Source organism: Gavialis gangeticus, unplaced genomic scaffold (genome assembly GCF_001723915.1).
Source record: "Gavialis gangeticus isolate Ggan-Ray unplaced genomic scaffold, GavGan_comp1, whole genome shotgun sequence".
In the NCBI taxonomy this organism is placed as follows: domain Eukaryota; kingdom Metazoa; phylum Chordata; order Crocodylia; family Gavialidae; genus Gavialis; species Gavialis gangeticus.
Window position 1 is genome coordinate 28,961,194 of NW_017728993.1, and position 26,489 is coordinate 28,987,682.

Consider the following 26,489-nt stretch of genomic DNA (forward strand, 5'->3'; position numbering starts at 1 on the left):
AAGAATGTCTTGCATTCAAAAGCTTGTCTAATTCTATCGCAGCTACACAGGTCGTCCCATAAAAGCTAGCCCTCTAATAAATCTTTGCTTCCTGCATAATTTGGGACCATCACAGCTACATCACTGCCTTACCTTGTTAGGACCTAGTTCAGGAAGACACTTATACATGTGTTGGTTTAAAACATATAATTAAATAGAATTGATTTTAATGGATTCTTAAATAGGCCTTGAAGGTGCACAGCATTTACATAATGAGCTACACTAATAACACCAGAGCTGATATTCCTTGGTAGAGATGCCAAAGAATTTTGTAGTGACTTTGGTCATTTGAGTTTAATCAGCACCATTTTTGTTCCTGGCGCAATGCTTCAACAAAGGGTGATTCCAGTTGCTTCTCTCTCCCTTTCAAGTTCTTCCTCCTCCTTTTTTTTTTACTTCTTTCTAAGAAGTAACAGACCAGTAGAAACCTAAAACGATATTCAGCAGCTTTATTCTTAAAGTCTTAAAATTAAGGGTCACTTTGTCTGAACTGCATCAAATATTTGGTAGAAAAAAAATATTTTTTGAAATGAGGCATGTAAAAGATGGGGCTGAAATTTGGCTTTAAATAAAAAATCATTTGCAATCTTAGTTCTGAAACAATGGCTTTCACTCCATTAATGAATCAGTATTTTACACAGTGTTCCTATGTATAGTTGTCAAATGTAATGTTACAGTTAACATTATTGTCATTTTATTGGCCCCACTTACTGTGAATTTTCTTTCACCATTCAAAAAATGCATTTGTTTTCAGTGCTGTTTTGTACAGCTCTGTGGTTACAAGGGTAAATTAGTTCCTAACTGATACTTCAATGCCTAGAGAATTTGCTTACTTCTTGCAAAAATTTAAGATGTAGTTAATAGAATTTATTTATTGAACTCTAGAATACCTATTTTCAGATAGAGTATCTGAGCTCTTGTACAAGATTTAAATAAAGGAACCAAATTGTGCTCAATGCCCAGAAGAACTTGCAAAGAAAAATCCAGAAAGATGTATAATTGTCTTTTTAGTGTTATACAGACCAAAATAGAAAGACCTCACACTGGACCTTGGGAATCTGATGGAAATTCTCATAGATGAAGGTCCAGAAACATTTTTCCTAGACCAAAATACTTTTTTCTGCTCTTAGCATCTTGGGCCAGAGATCTTGCTACATAGGTGTATTTAGTTTCCTTGCAGAAACATAGAGGAAGAGGTGGGACAATGTAAGGCCAGGATTATGTCCTTTGGCCACTGCACATGTTACTGGTGCAGTGATCCCAGCAATGATCCCAGCAGTTGTGTCTCTTGCCATGGGAGGACACATCATTTTGGGATCAGATTCTACTTGCACCATTACTATTTGCCAGTGTAGGGAGCCCGGGGTCATGACCCCAGCCCCCACCAGCAAGTAGAAAGCCGGGTGCCCAGTGAACTGGTGTGTCCTGGGGGTGGGACTGACAATTAGCTGGTTGTCAGTCTCGGTTCCAGGACCACATTGGAACCGGTTGGAGACTCTGGTGGAGTCCCAGGCTGAGACCAACAATCTGCCAATTGTAATCTCAGCACCAGAATCGTACTAGGGGAGTTTGAGACTCTGGTGCAATCCCAGGGCCAAGACTGACAACCAACCCTAGGCCACACAGGGACCTGTCCCAAAATCCTGCCATGCAGTCAGCATAAGGCTGCATGGCAGGGATCCTGTCACATGTTTAATTTAGGACACAAAAGAAACCAGCTACAAAATTATTACACATTTTTTGTGGAATCATTTTTTGTCTTATTTCCCATTTTATCACACCACTAATTGCATGAACATGGGGCCAGGTTACTATTAAAGTTACAATTAACTGGTTGTCTTAAGTGTAATGTCTGCCAGAAGTCTTAGAAACAAAGGACCAAAAGTAGTACAGTAAGTTGAAGGAGATACACACAGAAGAGAGATAATTTAGAACTGTTCTTTAAAACGTGAGTGATATTGCAAGGCATCGTTGTTCTCTAAAATCCACTTCATGGCCACATCATGAAACTGTCTTTACCTCTTGGTTCACTGTCCCACAAATAGGAACTTGGTGCATCCTGATAGATGCCATGTATTCCATTATCATGAGCTTTCTGTATTTCTCCTCCTTTATTCTCATGTTAATCAACAGCTAAAATATATTTACATACCTCTACTAATGGCAGAATTGTCTCTTAATCTGTTTTAGAAGGTATTTTTAATTTTCATCTAAGTTTGTTTCCCTTTCTCTCTTATCTTGCCTTATTAGCACACATTATATGGACATTTCCTTTCTCTTTTTTTACTGTATATCTTTTCATAGTTTCATAGTTTCTAGGGTCGGAAGGGCCCTGAGCAGATCATCTAGTCCGACCCCCTGCCATGGCAGGAAAGAGTACTGGGGGTCAAACAACCCCAGCAAGGTGTTCATCTAACCTCCTCTTAAAAACCCCCAGGGTAGGAGCCTGCACCACCTCTCTTGGAAGTTGGTTCCAGACCCTAGCCGCCCTGACCGTGAAATAGCGCCTCCTGATGTCTAACCTAAACCTACCCTCTGCCAGCTTGTGACCGTTATTCCTGGTCACTCCTGGCGGTGCTCGGGGGAACAGTGACTCCCCCAATGCCTGCTGATCCCCCCTGACTAGTTTATAACAGGCCACAAGATCCCCCCTCAGCCTTCTCTTTTGGAGGCTGAACAGGTTCAGGTCCCGTAGCCTCTCCTCATAGGGCCTGCCCTGCTGTCCCCTGATCATGCGAGTGGCCCTCCTCTGGACCCTCTCCATGCTGTCCACATCCCTCTTGAAGTGTGGTGCCCAGAACTGGACACAGTACTCCAACTGCGGCCTGACCAGTGCCGCATAAAGGGGGAGGATCACCTCTTTTGACCCGCCTGAAATGCATCTGTGGATGCATGACAAGGTACGGTTGGCCTTCCTAACTGCCTCCCCACACTGCCGACCCATGTTCATCTTGGAGTCAACATTGACTCCAAGATCCTTTTCCGCCTCCGTGCTGACAACAGGGGAGTTCCCCAACCTGTAGGTATGGTGCCGGTTGTTCCTCCCCAGGTGCATCACCTTGCACTTGCCTGTGCTGAAACCCATCCTATTCTCATGCACCCATCCTTGTAACCTGTCTAGGTCAGATTGTAGCCTGTTTCTTCCTTCTAGTGTGCCCACGTCCCCCCACATCTTTTGAAGATGACTTGTTTGAAAAACAATCTAGAGAAAGTTCAAAGCACTAATTCTCAGTTTGTGAATAACTCTATGCACTGAAGACAAGGAATATTAATCGGGCCAGGGAGAAGAAGAGAGATTGTGCTGGATTCTGTAGTTTAATGGTTACTATATTCTTTGCGAGGAGCCTGGATTCCAGTCCTTACACCCCCAACCCCATTGTCTGTGCAGAGCTGGAGCCATTAGGAAGGTCCTGGGAACACCTACCAGACTGAGCCCTGTAGGCACTAGAGAGGCTGAGAGGAACTTGAGGCACGTAAGGAAATTTATGGTTGGACACTTCAGTGCCTACAGACTTCAGGCACTTTCAGGGTTAAGCAGCAACTGAGCAGAGGGCTGACATTTTGGACTTAGAGGCCTGCTGTAATAAGCAGTCAAGTCCCTTTGTAGATCTAGCATGTAACCAGGCAGTGCCTCAGCTTCCTGTCTGTCAAATGGGTATATAAACTGGGTTTAGATACCTGGCAGGACAGCTGTGAGAGGTATTTCTAGAGTGTTTTATGATCTCTACACTCAAATGTATTAATATTGGTTTGTTCATTTTCTACGAAATGGAAAAATGTAATTGATTTGAAGTTATATGTATATTTTGCAGCCTTTAAAAATGCACTGCAAGAGTTGTGCGCTAGTAACCAGTTCTGGACACCTCCTGGGAAGCAAACAGGGCAACAAAATTGACCAGACTGAGTGTGTCATACGAATGAATGATGCGCCCACTCGAGGTTATGGAAAAGATGTTGGAAACAAAACTAGCCTTCGAGTCATTGCGCACTCTAGTATCCAGAGAATTCTACGAAATCGCAATGAACTGTTAAATATGAGCCAAGGTACTGTGTTTATCTTCTGGGGTCCCAGCAGCTACATGAGGAGAGATGGAAAAGGTTTGGTTTACAATAATCTGCAACTGATGAACCAAATACTACCTCAGTTAAAAGTATATATGATTTCTCGGCACAAGATGCTTCAGTTTGATGACCTCTTCAAGCGGGAAACTGGCAAAGACAGGTGAGAAAACCTACACAGGTACATTTGAAGGCAATTTCTACAGCTGAAGGACAATGTAGTTTGTTTTTATCAGCTTCAGATCAAATCAAAGGGAACGTTGCACCCATTAAATGTGCTTGTCTTATCAGTTGTAATATGATTTTACATGCCAAATAACACTTACTCTTTGTAACTCAAGTAAAAAATGTACATCCAAATAATACGTATTGAATATTTCCGCATCAAATTTTAATATAAAAATGGAACAGGCGATATGCAACCAAGTAAGAACTTTACAGAAACAAACAACAGAGAGGTAGAAATGGTGGTTAAATCTCACTTTGGGGGAATATACCTGAAAGCAGTTTTTTACTGGTTTTGAAAAATCAAAATTGATAGGTTATGCTTTCCTATAGAGGAAATGCCACTGTTCTGTGAATTATAATGGCTGTTTATTGAATTTAAGCATTCTTGGAACATTGCAGCTGTAAAGCTTCTTGTAAAACAAATACACATTATTCATACATTAGATGCTTCTGAATAGCTCATCTTACATTTCCAGCTGGGAAAAGGGGAGTTGTTATGATAGTTACATCTTTATGAAAGTGTCTGTTATTTACAGACTTACAAATCACATTTTTAATAAGTGACCCAATGCAATGCAAGAACTTTGTTATATATAATGTAAAAAATGGGTATTTAAGCTATTTTCTAAAGGAAAAAGCTCCAAATGTATTATTTTAAATAAATGAATGCTTTTATATATTAAATAGGCATAATTAAAAGCAGTATAAGGGTCCCCACTTAATACAAATGAAGAGCTGAGTTTACGATGCTGTAAGTCATGAGGAAGTGTCGTTTACTCAACCATAAACTGCATCCAGAGTCCAAGCCCAAGCCTGGACATGGTGTTGTGGGGGGACATGCCTTTCAGTCTTTCAGGCTCCAGGACACAACCAGAGCTCCTCCATAGGAGACTATTGCACTTTGTTGGATGAAAGGACCATCTCCTGGCTCTGTGTTTGTTCCTAGCCTGGGACAACATGACTGTGGCCCATCAGGGCTCCTTGGGTCTGCCATAATACAAGTAAGAAAATAATAGTGAAGTTGAGTGAAGTTCTCCATGCCCGCCCTTTATGAGTCCAGCCTACAAGGTGGAGGATCACAAGAACAAAGCAGCAGGAAGTCTTCTAACCCTAACCACCCTTGCCATAGTTAGCAGCCCTCTAAGGTATCTGAATCCATCCTGCCCCCCAAGGCTTGTCCCTCCCACACTGTCTCTATCTTTATTGCCTCTGAAGCAAAGGATCACTGTCAACCCTGTGAGTTTCTCATGAACCGCCATGCATCCCCACCAGCTAACATTTAATTGAAAACATGATGAAGGTGCTCAGGGCCTCATGCGATTACAAAGCATTGATCCTGGCCTGGCAGCCCACCATGATGCAGAGGTCTGTGTGCACCATTGCTCTACAAACATTAACCATGTAGTAAAGTCCCCTCAACTTTTCCTGGGATGTGGTGGTAGGGACTCTTTCCCCCTTTCCGCCCCATCTACGGTTGTGAGGAGTGATAGCAGCAGGGATACTACCAGCATAGTGAAGTCACTTCTTTCTCCTAATCTGTTCACCCAGAGCAAAGAAGGGGAGGGGGAGTTACAATGGAGGGGGAGATACAATCTTTTCTGATTTCAGCCTATAAAACTTGTGGTGGGAGCATCAGGTATGTAGTTACTGCTCCTGTACGTGGGAGTGATTTGAGCAAGCCATATGAAGCTGTGCAGTGAGGTCAGGGCTTCGCACTTCTGCAATGGCCTTCGGACGAACCGTCTCCTGAAAGGCACAGAGGGAAGTTTAGATTTTAATTACACTATAACTAAGTGTATTTTAGGCCCAGTCCTGAATAAAGTCAAGTCCCAATACGAATCAAGGGCACTTAGATCCTTATGCAATTCAGTCTTACAAACAGGCTCTGTTGGATAGAAGACTGTACACACTGCGCTGTAGCAGAAATATTCCTTTAAAGAAATGCTCCTTCGGAGGGCACGTATGACATACTTGAAGGACTAAGAAGATTAAAACGAGAGATGAAAATAAATGAATAGGCAGCACAGTAAAAAGAAAGGAAGATGAAAGGAAACATGAGTACAAGAAATTTGTAGAAAAAGACAATTTACAGAGCTGTGGGGGCAGGAAAAACATTGAACAACCTAGAATGTTCTCTATTATAATTTTTCTTTTACTGAACACTTTTCTACAGATTGTCTACAGAAAAATGGTGATGGTGGAGGAAGGGAACAAATCTAATTGCAAGGTTGCAATAATCAAGGCATATAGTCTGCTTTTGCTGTTACAAGAAAAGGAGTAATTGTGTATTCATAATGGTTATAAAAAGGGCAGATTTAAAAACTAAAGGAAACCCTTCCAAAAAACATCACCAATTAAGTAGTCTGGTGAATGACAAAGACTCCAGAGTAATATAGTTGATATTGCAAAGTAACTGTACTTGAAATAACTTTATAATTGAATATGGGGACATTAAGAAAATATGATTCAGAACCAATATTACTGTAATTAGATAAAGGAAGCATAAATGAAATAACTGCAGGAAGAATATTTCCACAGAGATTATAAATGAGATTTTGGTGGAGCATAAAGGCCTTTAATTGTAATTTAGTGTGCACTACAGAATTATCAGCACAGTGTGTTAGTTCATCATATAAAAGAATATCTGATAATTCTCCCTAATAAGCACATGACAGCTCTTCATATTCTTTCATTACAGCTGATTAGGTGTAAAAACAGTAGATATTCTTTTGTTCGAATCTTGTTGAAATATTCTGTGAAAAGGCAAGACAATGTAACCCTGTTTCTACACTGTCATCTTGTAGTGTTGGCATTTGAAGCAGTTAAGGAAGCTAGAATGGTGCTTGTTCAAGTTTTCACATTTAACTTCTTTATTTCCATTGTTTGCCTTATCAATTAGTTTGTTATAGCCCATTATTTTCCTATTTATTGAAACTGTGTCAGAGTAACTAGCAAAATAATTGTCTAACCTAAAATGGCCAAGCCCAGCTGGGTGTTCTGAGCAGACTAGATGCTTGGGGGTGGGGAGGGGATCTTGCCTAAACCTCTCGCATCTCAAAAGCAATCCTTCTCTATGAGTTCTTGTCCCTTCCCTCTCCACCTCGTCACTGCTGATCTGGAAATTACATTTTATTACTGTTATCCATCATACTCCAACTGAGATCAGGGCCCCATTGTGTTAGGTGCTGCATATAGATGGATAGTGAGAGAGCAATGTTAACCCTGAGGAGTTCAGGCTGAGATTCTAGCTCACCTTCTTTAGGGGCTGCAATAAAATGGAAGCATCTGACCCAGGAGGGTGATCTGAAGCAACAGGTTAGGCACTGAGACTGTACAGGACTACAGTGAGACCTAGATGTTTCCCAGGAGTGACCCAGATCACCTCTTACTCTGTAGAAAGGTGCCTACAGGTTGCAATAGGAAACAGAGGGTGTGTCTGAATTCCTGCTGCTCTTCAAAACTTAGGGGTCTCACTCAGGGCTGTGAAGGAGGTGCTTTCATTATGTCAGGATTCAAAGGGCAGCATGTATCTGAACTAGTATAGCTAACCACTGTATGAAGTACACCGGCCGTCTGCTGGTAGTGATACTTTTAGCAGGAGCACCTGTCCAGGAAGTTGGAGACCTGAGTCCTAGGTCCTGAAGGGATTTGAACGCTCATCTCTGCTTGTCAGCAAAGTGCTTTGACCACCAAGCTATGGATTACACTGGGGGAGGGATTCTTCCACATTTCCTGGCCCACTGGGTAGCCAAGAGCACAACACTTATGGGTCCAAAGGAAGAGCATGGCCACGTCATTGGCTTTTGGGGTAAGTTTAGCACCTTCCTCCCACCTCTGAGGATTGTGCATAACTCAGTATTAGTTACAAAAGAGTTCCCTCTCACCTTTTAGCCCAAGAGACCAGTGATTAGTGTATGTGTAGGTCTTATGCTCATTAGTCAATGAGCGTACAAGCTGAAGGGGCTTTAAACATCTATCTCCCACTTCCTAGCAAGGGGCTCTGACCACCAGGCCATATGCTACACACCGTAGTGGCACCCTCCACCTCTTCAAGAGGGGACAATATGTAGGGCCCGAAGAGCAGGAAGTTAGGAGTGTGGCTCAGGGAGGTAGCTACTGCACCAGAACAGAGAAGACCCTAGATTGTGGCCCCTGAAGTAGCAGGAACCGAAGGCCCCTACCTGCTTTGGGCAAGGCCAGTCTTTCTGAGCCACGGTCCTTCAAGCTTCCATGCCACATCACTCCAAACATCGTTCTTTCTTAGCTGCTCAGTGGGGCAATTTCTACAGCGGGGACGGAAAGTGTGCTTATAGAGTTTAGCCAGTGGGCTGGTGGCTAGAGTACTTTATTAAGAATAGGAGACTGTAGGTTCAGCTCTCCCCTGGGTGAGGGAGCTCTAGATCAACACAGCACTAGATCCTGTGCTGCTCACTCCCTGCTGTAGTTACTGGACTAGATAGTGTTCATTGTCCTTGTCCTCTTCTAGCACCTGTCAAGAGGTCTAGCTTTATTTTGTTTCCCACGACTAATATTTCAGGAGCTTTCATACAGTTCCTGCAACTTCCTGAGAGCATATGATCACTACAGAGCATAAGTGGCTGGAGTGGCTCCCTTCTGAGCATGCTCAAAGGGCAAGATGTGCTGTGTGGGAAAGGGGACATGCATAAGAGTTAAAGTCTGTGCAGGTATGCCAAAATGCTACCCGTACACCTAAAATTAGCTATTATCCACCAATGGGGGAATTAGATTTGGACCACAAGATTTAACAGGGCCTGGAGAGAAGACTAAGCTGTGTCACCTTTAAAGACCCTTTTCAGTCTGCAAATGTTCAGCAAACCAGGAAAGAAGCCAGGTGAGGCTTCCTTACACTAGGATGTCTGAGGCCTAGATTCATCCCCAAACTCTATTTAGTTGGTATCCCAAAACCCTAACTCAGGTTAGGCATGATAAGAGACATTGTGGTACAGGTAAGGCACAGCAGTGGCTATAGCCAATGAGGAAAGATTTCTTGTTAAGAAACATAGTTAGCTTTCTTAGCATTTGGAGTACATCTGGGATCCAGCATGTACTAATTCTGGCAATATTAAACTCCGTAGGTCAGATTCTTCTGGTCCCACTGAAATAAATAGGACCAACATGAGGCTCTATTTCAGGGGTGTTTAATTCCTGGCTTGTGGGCCAGATTCAGCCCTTGGTGCCTTATCATCTGATCCATGTGTCCTGTGTCCTAGATCTGGTGTGCAGGCCTGACCCTAGGTGCATGGGGTTGGGCAGAGGCAGCATGGGGCCGCAGGGCATAGGGGACTGGATGGGGGTGGTGTGGGACACACAAGACTTGCCATTTACTGGGACCATAGGTCCATCTTGCCCAGTATCCAGTGTCAAAAAGTGGATGCTGAAAGGGGAGATTGACCAGGGTAAGACCAGGGGTTTTTTCCACTGTTCCTCTCTCACTTGCAGCCTGCCTCCAGCATTTAAGGACTGGGAAGTTCCAGTTTAGAGACTGTACCCCTAACTCCCATGCTCAGTACCTTGTATCTAGAATACAAGTAGCTATATTATTTCCAGTATAGCAGAAATCATAAGGGATCAGAATGACATAGTCTATAGTTAATTAAGGTAAACTTAACAAAAAGTTCAGCTAACTATTAACGTGACAGTGTTCAAAATTAATGACAACAAACATATTAGTCCACTGACAGAAAGGACACCAAGGTACTCATTAAGTGATGAATGAGTAGTCTTTCGTTGCCTAATTTTCATTGCCTTTCCCAAGACTGAAAAAAAACTGCCCAGAAATTACTTCAGATATCTCAAGAGTATTTGTCACCCTGGAAACTTAATTATGTCTTTGCTTTCAGGAAGATATCCAACACTTGGCTTAGCACGGGATGGTTCACGATGAGTATCGCAGTTGAGCTCTGTGACAGGATAAATGTTTATGGCATGGTGCCGCCGGATTTCTGCAGGTAAGATTTATTCAGGAAGCGTATTAGCCAGCAAGGGTGAACTTTGTAGATACATATCTGAATCTTTAATTTTTATCCATGAAACATGTCTGCCGTCCTCTCAAAGCAATTAATTAACACATCCCAAGATCTGGTTCTGAAAACAACAAACAGCATTTAATTATGTTATATAAAATATTAAAAAATTTTGTTCATACTGAGGGAGAATTAATCCATCTTTTGGCTTTCTTTTAGCCTCTGAATATTTATCAGCTAAGAGTAATGCAATAATTGGCATGAAATTAATCTGGAAAAAACAGGAGAAAATATCAGTCTTAAATTAAGTGAATTACTTCTGAAGGGATATTTTTTCTACCAGTGAAGGTAGGAAACTCTAATTTGTCTAGTTTCTAAATTCAACTTTTCAGCAGCCCTAATTAAGACCCTTATTTCCCCCATCACAAAAAGCCTGGAACACGAGAGCCCTAACCTGGCCCTACAAAATCTGAATTTGCAAAGTGAATAGTTAAAAGTGTTTGCTCCCCATTTTGTAAACAGAGATGTAGTTTTGCAGGCACACTGAGTTTTGGCAGGTTGGGAGGAGCATAATTGTTGTTTCTGGAAAATTTACCAGTAATGGGAGTTAACCCTTGAGAGGTATCATGCTGGAAAAAAAAAGGTCTGTTATTGATCTGTTTTACAAGACGAAGACCATATTCTCGGGGCTTACAACAAAACAGGGGTTCAGTACAGCATTTCATTACTTGCTCAAGTTGGCACACTCCCCATTCCAAGTATTGTTTTTCTCTGACGTTTCCACAGCAAACTTTTTTATCTTAGTGAAGTCTGTTTTATAATGACATATCATTCAACTTTGCAATAACAGCAAGGTTTCAGAGAGAGCTTGGCTCATTATATTCATTGTCAAGGCTGCTTTTATTGTTTTTAATTCCTTGAGCCTTGAAAAGCAACTGCTAAAGGCCTTGCAGTTGTTCAGGGTAGGAACTAAAGATCCCACAAAATGCAAAACAAAAACATAACACCAAGTTATGCTTGGGGAAAATTTGTTTCAATTCCTAAAAGCACTGAGGACATATGTTATAACTTGGACGGTCCTTGGGGTTGGTATGGCACAAGTGCTAAGACTTGTGATTGACAGGCCAAAGGTCGCAAGTTTGAGGTAAGAGCAGAAGCACTCATGGCATGGCCCTGTCAGATGCCAATGGATCTGCAAATTCTTCTAAATCCCTTGTCACAAGGGCACAAGAAAGGAAAGGAAAGGAAGGATTGTCCCTACTAGGGATCCCAGATTTCATTGGGAACTCTTGAAGGAAACAGTCTGACTCAGGCATCATAAATAACTCCTGCTGACAGTGCCTGCTTCTTCTCTGTCATATCACTTCGATAAGACATCCTTGTGCACTTCCTACTCCAAAATGATAATGTTTTTGGCACCCATTTTAATGGCTGCCTTGTCCTAGCCCAGAAATGGTTGTATTCCAGTGGTAAATAAAATGTTCCTTATGCCTTCATCGGTTATAAATCTTTATAATGCTTTAATTCAGCGTAAAGCAAGGCAGTCTTTCTTTGAACATGTGTAAAACCTTCATGAGAATTAATGCATTGTAGCCAAATGGCATAATAGTAAATTGTAACACAAGAAATAATATTTACTGCTATTGATATACATAGTTAATGTTTATAGCTGGTATTAACAAATTATAGCACAAAGGTTCATTTACCTACTTGTGTAAAGGGGAAATGCAGCTTCCTAATGAACAGAATTTAAAATATCTTCAGTGTGCCTCGTAAGACTGCAGAGGCTTTGCCTGGGGAAGGTCACGCATAGAACACCTTGAAAAAGAACCTGGTGCTCTTGTAACTGTAGCATGAACCACTTGGTTTGTCTTTAGTTCTTTAATTAAAATCTAATATATTCTAGCAAGTACTTCATGATGCTTATTTTCAAAGACAGGGCAGCAACATTCATTTTAACAAACTACTAAAAGTGATTCAGTATGTTAGCTGAAACTGATAACCTGCATAAATTGCTATAGCAAAGATTCATAGAAATGAGCTGTGAAAAATCTTGACATCTAAGCTGTGCTTCTGTAGTATACTTATAACACATCTAGTTCAGGTAGGGTACAAATGTGCAGTAAAAAGAACTGTTTCCCATATTTATACAGGTAGATACAGATAGGCATGCAGTATTTGATATTCAGCGAAATAATCAGTATTAAATATAAGGGATTTGTAAAGTATAATTTTTATTTCTGTTCAGAGGTAGCATACCACCAAATTTACAACTGTAACTGTGGCCCATTATTTCTTAAGTATTAATTAGTTGAGTAATGAGTCTGGGTGATCACTGTCATGGAACTACATTAATATCACATCTGTAATGTGAAGGACATCTCAAAGGTATCATGAATATCACATAGTTGATTCTGTTAAAATTATTAGCTTAAGTTCATTAACCAAATTGCTTTAAACCAGAGCAGGGAAAAGAATTCTAGCTGAAGGAATCTGTGCTACAGAATGAAAAGGTTTCATCCTTAATGCCAGCACACCGTAGTTTTATTGAGTGATTTATGCATGTAACTGAAATATTAGCTTTTGTTGGCAGTTGCAGTGGAAGTAGAATTGTAGATTTGATTATTGTGAATATCTGATGGTCATAAATGCACAAATAAGATTGACTCTGTTCATGAGATCCCTTCCAGCCCTACGAAAGAATGAGGAAGTGTCCTCCTTGCCAAGGTCCTTGCTTGGTAACATAGCAGCTGCCTTTTCTGTTCCTGCATCTCCTGGGGCTGCTCAGTATTATCTGTTGAAATGACACAGGGGCTTAGTGTTACCTCTAGCAGTAGTAACTCCAGAGAGAACATCCACCAGGTGCTTAAGGCAGTCAAATCAGGGAGAATATCAGGGAGAATATCCCCAAATTCCCTGAGCTGAGTTGCAAAAGAGTGCTGGGTGATGGAGGATGGTGCTATATACCATTTGCTGTCTTCTGCACGGACCCTATGGAGTTCATCCCACCCAGAGTGTACTCTGTCCATTAATGTAATTGCATAACAAGACCCTAAATCTTTACAGACCAATTTCAGAGGCAGTTCAGAGCCATGTTAAAAAAGCATGTTGTTTTCCTACAGAGGACCATTTTTTGGAGGCTAAGCCATTTCCTACCTGTGATAATTTGCCTGGAAATTTGTGTTCGAAGTGCTGTAATTTATTTCTTTGGCCACCACATCTAAATGTGATGGTCTTGCCACCTCCCACTCCCAACTTCCAGCTGCCTCCTTGCAAATGTATGTAGCTATAGTTGCTTAATTGTATGTGGTGGAATTATGCATTATATTTCCAAACATGTGGCAAATATTCATGAGACCCCATCTCTTTTAGTCCATCCTCCTTGGTCTAAGTGGGAGTATTTCCTGAGTAAGGGATGCATGATTTGGATCTGTATAATCAGGAGTGAGTTGCAATAGGTGCTTGGAACAATTTTAACTGTCCTCGATAAGAAATGAGACAAGAGCAGTAGGACATTAGGAAGAGGAGGCAAAATAATCTAGAAATCTTTACAGCTCTGGCACAAAATCCATTGTTTGACATGATAATTTACTCACCATTCAAAATGTATATATTACTTACCCGAAGTGAGGAAGTGCATATCAGCCTGATTTATAACCATTTTAATTTGTAAAGGAAGAGGTTGACTGCAATAGGATATGGGATGGCCTTGTTTTTCTGCCTTGTTCCTTTTAATACAGACACAATTTGCTGTATTTTTCAGGTACCTGTGTGGGTGGATACCATCTGTGGAAAAATGTGCACTGAAGTGGTAAAGAGTAAATGATTGACACTGGGTACAAGTGCTTATTGTGTCACAGCGCTGGCAGGCTATTAGTTGGAAAATATAGTATATTTTACAAACTGCCTTCCCCAGATTTCTCCCAGCTGTGATATTAATATGCATGCTAACACTGACAAAATACTGATTAATGTCCAGTATCAGTCAGTAGTAAAATAGCATCTGTTTTAATGCTAATAAATGATGTGGCTAGCAATTTCCTCATAGAAATTACTCATGCATTTCATTTTCTGGTGACACAAGTTAATTGCAGAGTTAGGGGATAACATGGTACAGTTAATTTGGGTTACATGTTAGTAACCCAAGCCACACAGTTCAGATCCAAATCTAACTTCCTTGAAACCGATGGTACTCCATGCTGGGATGCTAGTATGTTATTCAGATGAGGAGTAGAGAGTAGGTATAAAAAGGCAGATCCATACAGAGATCTAAGTGCCTAATTGCTATGGCGGGTACCTAAATTTCGACTTTAATACTCTGACACTTTGCTTTGGTTCCATCTAACTCAGGAGTTGCTTGAAATCCATTGGTTCTTCAGCTTCCTCTGAGAAAATATCTACACTTCTAGCAGGGGTTGTGCACAAAACCACACAAGTCCTGATAGGCAGGACAGTGCAGGTCCATGCCCAGAGCCCACCAGGATGGAGACCCTAAGAGCTCCTTTGCCTGCCAGGCCTGATTCAGTAGTGTTTTTAGAGGATGGCTGCCAAACCGAGCTTCATACAGAGAGAGGCTATAGCTTGGTGGTTAGAGGATTTGTCTATAAGACCCTGGGTCTGGCATCTTCTCCATGAATATTTATGTAATGCAAAGTGGAATAGCATTAACAGGAGAGACTGAGATACCTTCTTAGAATACCCACTTGCTTAATGGTTAAGTCACTGAGATACTTTACATACCTCAGGGTTCAAATCCTTGCTTCAAATGAGACAGAGGTGGCTCTTAGCTAAGTCCCTCATACTAGGTGACTGCTTTAAGTACTGATTTGTTAGGTAAAATGAGGGAAGACGACTGCCATCCTCCTCTCCTCCCAAATACATGCAAACAAATTGACTGGTCTTAGGTGCTTAACTCTAAACCCTACTTCCCTTCTCAGCATTCCCTTCTGCCTAGTTTAAATGTCTCCCACCCAGTCCCCCACCATCTTTCTGGCTGTTTGTGGATCTAATTCTTAGGTGCACTGTATAGGTACCAAAGCTTCTAATTCTTTTCCTATGCACTGTATAAGCAGCCACAGCCTCTAACTCAAGGCTTTGAATTCCAGTATGGAGAAGATAAAGTCAGGTTTTATAGTGCTATGCTTAAGACCCCTTTGTGTTTATAGCCCTAAATTCCAATCTAAATCTGGATGTTCTCATCCCCTAAATTTGGCAGGTTTAGGCAGATGGTTTTGGTTCAGACCCATTTCTACTTGTTAACTTTATACAGAATGGGTAAAAGACTGATCCTGGAAGTGATTTCATGAGCAGATATCTGTACCTATGATGTCCCACTGGAGTCACTTACTGGATTGGGGCCTAAAATAATGTTTTGTTAGGCAGTAGCTATAAAGCCAACCTCACAAAGGGGGTCATTGATGTTAGGTATCTAAATCCTATTAAAAGCAAAGCCAAGAAGTTATAGACCTTGTCAGCTATAGCTGGCTGCCCTACTGTGGGGAAGCTTGGCCTACTATAGAAACTTCCTAACAAAGCAAAAAGTAAGACCCACCACATTAATCTGATTACATGTTTGCAAGGAGAGAGTAAGGGGACATACAACAGATGAGTTCCAGCTTCCTTTCTTCTTTCTTTCCAAGTTCTTGGGTTCCCAACTCAGAACCCTGAATAATACATTTGAATTAACTCCTTTAAATAGTTGGGGATGGGTCAGTTCCTAATATCTTAGATCTTTCCCCTGGAGGCATGGGATTTCTGCCTAATCCAGTCCTAACGTAGCTTAATCCCAAATTGGCTATCTCTCCTTAATATAATGCAACCTTCAACAGTTTAAGAGGCCAGGAAGAGCCAGGCCTAGCAAAGCTAGAGCAAATATAGCATGATTTGCCCATCAGCAGTTAAGTCAAGTGCAATCCAAAGTGCGTGCATTTATTATATGGATATCATGGGCCAGATCTTAACAGCACTGATTTTATACCTGTGAATTTCCACTGATTTAAATGGAATTACACAACACTGGAGAAATCAGGGTAAAATCAGGTTTCACGGAAAGGAACAATACTCTAAAACAAAGGCACATACCTGTAAATATATTGTGAGTCTTTCTATTTAAATATCACATTAAAATATAAGCTGTTAGATTTATGGCAATGGTACAAACAAACACATTCATCTAGGAGACTGTTTTCCTTTATAATACCTTGGACCTTTTATAATAAACTTAAAGCATGTGAAATTAATTTAAAATTGAGATCTAGCACTCTATACTTGATGATAGATAAGTAATCTATGTTTGGTACATATATATATAAGCCCCATTTTTTAATTCAAAACTGTGCGTATATAGATGTATTAATAGATTTCTCTAAGTTCCAGGGTGGCTATGTACAATAAGTTCAGAATCAATCTTATTTTCAAAAATGTAATTATATAGTTATTGTGGTTGTGTATAAGATTGATCTCAGGGTTGTGTTATTAGAAAGCTAGATTGATTGAATTAAAATGTTAATCTAAGGAATAAATGGAAAGCAGCAGCAATTTTTTACATTACTGCTATACATGCAATATAGAGGATGAAAAGTCAGAAAAAAATTAAATACTTCTGTAGATGACAGATTGTATAAAATAATAATAATGGCCCCAAACAAAATGCAGATAGATATTTCTGTATATTTGACTGAAATGAAATTCAAGGACTGAATATTTTCTTTTCCAACTAAAAATAATAAAGCCTTGTTTACAACTGGCAGCCCTGATTCTGCATCAGTATGTTCCTGCAATGTATCAAGGGGCCAGTTTACCACTTAGTGGTAAGGCAAGGCTCCTCTAAGTTGCAACACTATGCCAGTGCAGGATAGGTAGCCAACCGGAGGGGCTAGGCAGGCTATAGAACCATCATGTGGGTTCGAGTTGACTAGAAAATATTCCTAGATCTTGTTTTTCTACAAATGCAAATAACATCCTCTTTAATTTGCCAGAATTACATTAATTTGGATGCTTTTTTGTGAGACCAACTTAACCGGGCCCATAGTAAAAGCAGTGTAGAGGGTAATCTGTATAGTTTTCAAAACAACAGAGACACACAAGGCAGGCATCTGGAAAATAAATTACTCATGCCATTAGACTTAAATATAAGCAGCTTTTCAAAAGCAGGCACCATCAATGACAAGTTAAAAAGGGTTAAAAAGATCTTTGACCCAAACAAATCGCTCCTTCACACAGAAAGTCTTTATGAAGTGTTGTGTTATAGCAGGGGTGTCAAGCCATCCCCGTGAGCTGGGGGAAGGTTGCTAGTCTTGTCTAATGGGCCAAACCTGGACTGATCCCCTGTGCAGTGCTCATGGTGCTGAGTGCCACCTGCATGCCATATGCAACACATGCACGCCTTGGGTCTCACTGCACATGGCACAGGGCATGTACTACCTGTGGTGTGCAGCCTGGACCTGACACTGCAGGCAGCACAGGGGGTCCAGTCCAGTGCACAGTGTACAGCCCTTGCCCCAGACCCCCAGTGTCACATGTATCACTGGGTCCAGCCTGTGCACTGCATGCAGCATCTGTCCTGTGCCAGCCCTGGTTGTCATGTGCACAGCAAACCACAGAGCCAGCATGTGCTGCATATAGCACATGGGGCTGGACTGTCTGCACACGCTGCGCACAGCATGGGGGGGCTGGCATGGCGTACCCTGCACACTGGCTCTGGCATGGCCCAATCCAGACTGGCCCTGTAGTTAGTACATAGGGCCAGATCATATGGTTCCATACGTCCAATCCAGCCTATGACCCTTATATTTGACATCCTGTACTATAGGGTAAGTTTTCTGCTGAGTTTTGTCGATGCAGTCACAAGGTCAAAAAGATGACATGGGTGATAGTATAATAAATTTGTGTGCTTGGTCTACTTGATTATCAAATGAGCATCAGTAGGTTATACCATCATCTTGGTATGTCTGGGAGGCTGTAATGAAATTGGGTGGTTACCTTCTGGGTTACTGCATCAATGCTGTTCACATGAGCTGATGTGAGAGAATTCAATGACTGGGATCAGGTCCTTTCCCCTGTTCTGTACCATGAATGCCTCTGTAGGTCTTCTCACCAGTCACAAACTAGATATAAATCTCTCTCAAACATCATGCTTCAGCACTGCAGCATGCATTGTTTTTGAACTCCTATAGTTATTTAGTTAACTGGAAGAGGATGGGGGGAAAAGGCTTCGCTTTATTCAAATACTGTTTAAATAAACTAGTGAAAGGCAAGCTGCTGGAAATGCAGTTTAACTGCGATAAAAAATGATTTGAACCCATCAGCTTATTAGAGATAACATCTTTTTTCAGTCAGTAAAAAGAACATCTTGGGCTTCCATCTATTTTCTTCCTTCCACAGGGATCCTAATCATCTTTCAGTACCTTATCATTATTATGAACCTTTTGGACCTGATGAATGTACAATGTACATTTCACATGAGCGGGGACGAAAGGGCAGTCATCATCGTTTTATCACAGAGAAACGAGTATTTGAGAACTGGGCACGGACCTACAACATTCACTTTTTTCAACCAGACTGGAAACCCGAATCACTTACTATAAATCAGCCTGAGATTAAACCGGTGTTTTGAGGAATGAATGCACAAGACTGCAATCACAATCATCTACTGTACCAGGCTTCAGGGTACTGAACCTCTGCTAACAGCAAACCAGCCTAAAAGAGAAAGGTTAACAGGAATTGTGGATGAAAATGCTACAATATTCAGGAAGTTACTGTGAAAGAATACTTAAAAGGACATTTTGTATCAAAGTGTATCTTAATCCAATATACTGTATAAATTGTCCAGCTATCTGACTTCCTGTACGTGTATGTGATTTGTAAAAAGCAACCTGAACATCATTAATAAGATATTTAATTCATTATTGTTTTTTAAGGTACAATGCCCCTGAATTTTCATAGTGTAAACTTATAGTACTTATTTAATAGAGGTTTTTATGCAACCTAGGCCAGTATTTTTCTAATTCACAATTATGTGGTGATTTACCTTTCATAATCCCTCAACTCCCAAATTAATATTGCTGATGGTTTAGAAAGGCCTAGCTTCTTATTTAGAAGTTTTCTCTTTGAAAAATATGATTCTATCTAGCATGTAATTAATATTTGATCTGGAAATGTTGCATTTCTTTTTAAATGACTCCAGCATGGAGTCATTAACAGCAAGAACATTCCCATGTGAAGGTCTAGTTAAGACTCTACATTCTTACAGCTCATGTTACTATGAAAATGGCAAAGAAAATTCCTTTTGATGTAAATGTACATGTGCAGCTATAACATCAGGCTTCTCTTTTTTTTTAACTGGATGGGGGAGCGGCAAGGCAAGGTCTACTGCATTATGTTCTTAGTCCTCATCACCATCTGTGGCATTGTATAAATAATCAAGAAATGAGAGGAGTCAATGTTGGAGGTCTAAGAGCTTTCTTAAGACAGCCAGAAGTGGATTCAAAATATGTGATCAGGTGCCTTCCCCTCCAGAAGACAGTGGTATTTCTTACACAATGATCTCAGTCTACATCAGCCAGAAGAATATATATAAGTTGTGTTTTATCAGATTGCCACGCCAAACTTACTGCATTTCACTGTTTCATTAACTTTACTGACTTTTTCCTTGTAGATTCTGGATTGCATTAAAGTTAAGAACCTGAGTGAATTGAGTTCTCTGGGTCTGAAATGGTCCTGATAAAGACAAAAAACTTGGTACTTTCTTCATAATGCACTCAAGAGGGCTAGTCCCAGCAAATTGAAGTGGTAGACATGAATAGTTCTGTATATGGAAACTCACATTGTGTCTTACTGGATTATAACTGGCTTCTGAATAAAGAGGATTTCATTTGCAGTGTGTTTTGCCCTTTCACTTCAAAATACTAAAACTTCCTCCTTCAGAGTAATTGCTGGGGGTAATTTACTTATTACATTGAACACTATAGTTCAGGTGCTAAAGCTCATTCATTATACAAACACTAAAATTAGAAGGATGCAATTGTTTGTGGTTCATCCTGAAACACTAAAAGCCAAGAAGCTCAAACCTAAACTGCAATATGTCATGGGAGTGCAGCTAAATTCAGAGTTACTTAAGCCCATTATGACCCAGTGCCCTCAATAAGATCACAGCAAGTAGAAATGACTGGCCAGATTCAGACCTGATATGAATCGCTTCCAGCCTGTGGAAGCTTCTGGGCGGTTTTCAGTGGGGGAGGTTGGTCCAATAACAGGTGTGCCGAGTGAAATAGCTTTATTTATACCAACTGAGCATTGAGTGTGCATCTGAACAGTCACTGCACAGAGGTGGGAAGGGCAGCAGTAAAAGAACTAACAGGAGGTACAAATTAGATCAGCCCTTCTGTTTTATGTTAAACCTCCCTCTTAGGTTTTTTCCCCTCCTGCACACTATCTCCTAATGCAAAACCTGAATCCTAATCTAGGACAGGCTAAGCTGCTTTGCCAATTATTTATTTACAACCATTCACGAGCCAATTTTCATCCGATGCTGAACATAAACCTTTTATTGATGGCGTTGTCTCCCACCCATGTTATTTCAAGGAATCTTAGAAAAGAATGGATTTTAACCTAATGATCAGTTGCATGTCCCTTTCAGCCTGGCTGCTGGGGCAAGTCCAGCATGTATTGTTCAAGTTGATGAACTTTTGGCAAACTGATTTACAAGTCATTTTTAATGCAACTGTAAAAGATTTTATTATAGATTACATTGGCTCCTTTGATGTCACAATGGCCTATCTTTTAGATATTTTATTAATAGTTTCATAATAAAAGGATTTTTGTCATGATAAAATATAGCAGTCTTAGGTCTTCCATCACCCTATGGCTGCAGGACATGGTATGTGTGTGCGCAGTAAAATCCTTAACAAATTGTTGTTAAAAATAGATTAGACAGTTATAATAGACCCTTCTCTATAGCGGATAGGGAAATAAGAGTTGTCAAACAGGAATCACACATGAGATCCTTGTATTCCAATAACCTGTCTCCAGCAGTAGAAAATATGAAGTAGGCCAAAAAAGGCATAAATAATTAGAAGATAATGTGCACCTAAGTTAGGTCTTGAGCACCCAGAGAATTCCTTGAAGCTTGAATCATGAATGTAATTTTTTTGTTAACAGTCACCATTATAACTCTCAATGGTTTTGGTCTCCTTCTAAACACTCAGTCTCTTTTTAAGTCTTGGTATGGTCTTGGCCTCAGCGAGTTCCTCTGACTTTAACTGCAAGTCTGATTACACGTTGTATGAAAAACCAGTTTCCTAAGGATGCAATGCAGAATTCAGATTCATTGCCCAAGGAATTTGTTGAAGCCATGAATTTAGGATTCTAAACAGTATTGGTCATTTATATGGCAAGAACTTTTTGTCTCGTCCAGTTAAAAACACATCTTCAATATGAATTTGTGATAATAATTGACAGGCTAGACAGATGTAGGGCCACTAGGTACCACTGTCACGTTCTCTTTTAAGCTCTCATTCTAGGTCTGATGTTCCATGTTGTTACTGATTTGTGAGCTTCAATGTACATCTTAAAAACTAAAAATGATTTTTTAAACAAGGCTTACAGATATCAATTTTAAGATATACTTAATTTTAAATTTGAACGTCCAATTTACTTCTCTCGTTTACCCAGATTAATTACAGCAGAAATTTTTCAGTTTAAGAACTATCATTCTGTTATGACATATGCAACTGGAACTGAACATGACAGGGAATATCTCTGCAACCAGGTATGGAGAAATTGGTTGCATTTGTTTATCACAAAAATGTTTGCCTAACCACACTAGGTTATAAAATAATAATACCATGCACTTTAAAAGAGCTTTTCATTCAAAGGTCTCAAAGGACTTTACAAAGCTAAGCAAGTACTATTTATTCCCATAGTTAGAGATAGCAAAACTGAGAAACAGGTGAAATAACTTGTTCAAAGTCATGTTAGAAGTATAATACCAAATCAGAGAACAGAACTCAGGTCTCCTGTTAAACAGTCTCTGCACTAAACTTTAACATCAGGAATAAAGACTGCACAGACTGAATCAGTTGTTTCACATGGAAAAGGATTCTAGATGTTTACAATGCAGTGAAGTAAATATTCATCCAAGAAAAATATTTAAAAATCTTAAGGGTATAATCCTGCTGTTCTTCCTCAGGAAAACTTCTAATGGAGATCAATGGGTGCATCTAGATGAGCGCACACATGCATTTCCCCGGTGACAAATAGCAGTGGCACAGTTGTGCTGCTGGTACTTGTCCCCAGGCATTGACCCTGCACGTACACTCCACCACACGGCAAGTTGCCCCATGTGAAGTAGGGGAAGCTGGGGCCAGCACCTGGACTGGCCCCAGCAGCCTTACCTGGGGCTCCAGTGGGAACAATCTGACAGCAGGGTCCCCTGGCCGGCAGGTGGAGCTGGCCAGGCTCCAGTTGCAAGTGGCACACACTGCTGCCACGTACACTGCCCTGCTTTTTTCAGGCACAGGTTTTTCTGGCACCAGGATCTCCCAGTGTCAAAAAACCTGCTTCACTTCAAATTAACAGCATGGTGAATGCCTACATGTGCAACATGTGTGGTTTGCAGCACTGCAGGCAGGTCTGCAGCATTACATACCGCAGGTGTGTGCTAGTCTGGATGCATCCAATGGGTTCTACCCAAGCAGGGTGTAAGGACATCAGGATTTATGACTAGGAGGAAAATACTCAAATGGATCCTTTGAAGGTAAAGTAAATAAAAGAAAGCTCTTTGATGAGATCCTCACCTAACCCACAAGACAGTTACTCCAACAAATAAAAAGGAAACATCAGGAAACAGGGAAATTAGCTAAATGAAATAAGGGTAGTTGGTTGTAGCCATGTAGTCTAAGGACATAGGCAGACAAGGTTCTTTGGATAAATCTGATATATTTTATTAGACCAACTAGTTGGAAAAATTGTTCTTTGCAAGCTTTTGGGCACAAACACCCTTCTCTGGGCATCAGGAGAGTCTGGTGTTGTTTGTGTGCTCTCCTGGGTGGAATGGAAGTCAATATGCAAAATACAGGTCTGTAAAAATGCAAATGCTTGGCAGTGAGAATCAGAGGGAAAGGGAGACAATAGGTGAGAGGCAGGTAGGTGGGGTGGGGAAGGGGGAATGTTGAACTGGTGATAGAATGAAGCTGGCAAATTGCAGACAAATTACCTGGGGTTATTAGATGTCAGGCAGGTTATCATGTGCCATAAATCCAATGTCTATAGTTAATCCATTTTTTGTATCCAGTAGATTTATGAAGTTTGTAGGCTCGTCTACGAAAGGTGTTTTGTAAGTTCACTTTGAGGATTAAAACTGAGAGGTTTGGAGAGAGAGCGGTTGTCTTGTGAGAAGTGTGCACCCACAGGTAATTGGGTATTTTTGTCTTTGGCAGATTTTGGTGTGCGGTCATTCTGGTATGCAGTTGTTTGGTTTCTCCATTTAGTGCACTGGATGAGATGCATTACATTTCTGGAGGTGCAGGTGTAAGATCCAGGAATGGTGATGGTTCTGTTGTGGGGTGTGTAGTTATTGTGGAAGTGGTAGAGATGTGTTGGCAGGTTTTACATTCCTTGTCCTGGCATGGTCTGGATCCATTCGGTGTGTTTTGGACCATAGGAAGTTGACTTCTGGTGATGAGGTTAGCGAGGTTTGGTGCTTGTTTAAAGGCTAGCATGGGTGGTTCTGGAAAGATCTCTTTAAGGATTGGGTCTTCTTCTAGTATGGGTTGCAATTGTTTGAGGAATTTCCATGTAGGTTCCAGGGAAGGGTGGTAGGTCATAACTAATGGTGTGTGGTTCATAGGGATTTTCTTTTTGTACTGCAGCAATTTTTCACATGGTATCAAGTGGCTCTTTCAAAAGTGTGGTCTTGCTCTCTGAAGGAGTGTCCAAGGCTTCTTGGGTGAAAGCCCTTTTGAGAATGGAGCTGACGATTGCGGGTATTCTCCTCCATGCAGATTCAGCGGTATCAAAGGGCTTACTGTATTTACAGCTTTCTTGGTGTGTTTAGGGTGATTGCTGGTTCTGTACAGATATGTATGTTGGACTGTGGGTTTCTTGTATGTGGTGTTTGTATTTTACCATTCTAGATATTGATCATAGTGTCTAGAAAGGAAATGTTGGTGCTGAAGTATTCAAGAGATAGTTTGATGGAGGGGTGATGGTTACTGAATTTATGGTGGAATCAATCAGAGACTCCAGGTTTTTGGTTCAAATGATGAAGATGACATCTATATATCTTAGGTATTGCATGGGTTTGATGGTGCAATTCTTGAGGATCTTGAGTTCTTCCAGGTGGGCCATAAAAAGGTTGGCACATTGTGGGACCTTTTTGATACCTAAAGCTGTGCTCATGTTCTGCAGGAAGTGTTGGTTATTGAAACTGAAGTTGTTGTGTGTGAGGATTAAGTGTATACGTTCAGTAATATCTTGAAGTCTGTACTCTGAGTTGTAATCTTGCTCTTGTAGATGTCAGGCAGGCTTGGATGCCATTCTGGTGTGGGATGTTATTATATTAGCTGGAACTTCCCTGGTGGCTAAGAGAGTATTGCTGGGAAGGTGGTCTGTTTTTAAATTTTCATAGAAAGTCTGTTGTGCCTTGGAGAAAACTCAGTCTTTGGGTAACAAGAAGTTTTAGGATGGATTTGATTAAACCTTATACTTCCCCAGTTAGGGTTCCATAGTTGGATAGGATATTATAGGTCTGGGTTCCCTTATTTGTGGATTTTAGGGAGCAATGTTTTTTGTCTCAACATAAATTGATGATAGCCTCTTAGGTATGATGGTAGTCATCACTCTGCAAGGTAAACACCTAAAATAGGCTGGATCTCAGAGAGCTAAAAATAGTAGTGGCTTCAGTGGCAAAGACTCTTAATACTACAGGAATTTGCCATTGGAATATTTTACACATGTATTACATGATGTACTAGTTAGCATTGCATATTGAATAGGGATCTATCCACCAATAGCAGTTTCAAATAATAAAATATGATAATCACCTCTAAGTGCTTTGATTTAAATAATTAATTTGATGTAAAAAGACCCACTTTCCATTACAATTATCATTTGCTAAAAATCATTGCTCAAAGATAAAAATATAATGGGTAAAAAAACAGTTAAACAGAAATATATGAAGATCAGTAAATTGTAACAAAAAAGGATCTTACTATCAGCACCATGAGCCCTTGCTGAAAGGAAATAAAATTCAGACCTATTTGAATTTCCAGCTTTCTATTGCAAAGCACAGCAGATATAAGGTATGACAAATTTAATGGTATATGAGGAAAGCTCTTTGGAGTAATAGACTCTTTTAAAAATGCATAGGAAATCTAAAACAACAACTGGAAAAGTCAACAGTATGGTGAAGACTTGCTCTGTACTGGAGCACAACAGAGTTAAAGAAGGGGGGTGGGGAAATAGCTGTGTTCACACCATAAAAGACTGAACCCTGCTACTGGGTCCTCTAAACATGTTTTCAACACATCCAGAGCAATGGGGAAACGTGAACATGAAGTGGCCAGGCAGTGCCAGCTTGGCCATATAAAACCGAAGTTCAGTGATGCAGCTGAAGTGCTGGAAGACGATGCTCTCTGTAACAGTGCAGGCACTGCACTGCTCTTAAGGGGTTGCAGCATGGTGGCATCTGCAAAGTTTGGAAGTGATCCCCTGTTTTACCTCTGCTCTGCACTCAGATGTGCAGAGAGTTGATGGACTGCACAGTGGACAGAAGAGTGAGAAGTTTGCTTGCTTGCTTCCTCTTTTCCCTTTAACCTCTGCAACAAGGTCAGAATAAATGCCTGCTGGGCACGTCTACATGAGATGTTTACTGTGGAATTGCCTTATTAGCTCTGCAGGAAAACACCAGCATCTACACAAACTAACGAACACCACCACAGGATAGCACTGCCCAACGCTAGTACTATCCCCTGGGAGTGTTATTTAGCGTGCTGCAGCTCACCTGTACACACTGATGGAGCTGGCTGGGGCATGAGGGTGCTTCAATATGGGGGTTGTCTGCTGGCTAGCCCAGCACTGAAGCACCCCTGTGCCCCAGCCAGCCCCTCTGCAGCACATTGAACTGGGTCAGAGCAGCCCTGGGCTGGCAGGCTGAGCCCCAGCTCAACATGCTGCAGTTTT

The 26,489-nt window shown here is 40.9% G+C and overlaps 1 protein-coding gene across 1 annotated transcript in view; it reads left to right on the top strand.

Moving 5' to 3' along the window:
- Window positions 1-20,190, top strand: part of ST6GALNAC5 (ST6 N-acetylgalactosaminide alpha-2,6-sialyltransferase 5) — a 144,110-nt gene extending 123,920 nt beyond the window's left edge. The window contains exons 3-5 of the mRNA XM_019501469.1: window positions 3,852-4,261; window positions 10,188-10,295; window positions 18,693-20,190. Of these exons, the coding sequence (XP_019357014.1) occupies window positions 3,852-4,261; window positions 10,188-10,295; window positions 18,693-18,924 (750 nt within the window). The 3' untranslated portion in view covers window positions 18,925-20,190. The remainder of the gene's footprint in view (window positions 1-3,851; window positions 4,262-10,187; window positions 10,296-18,692) is intronic.
- The last annotated feature ends 6,299 nt before the right edge of the window (window positions 20,191-26,489 follow it).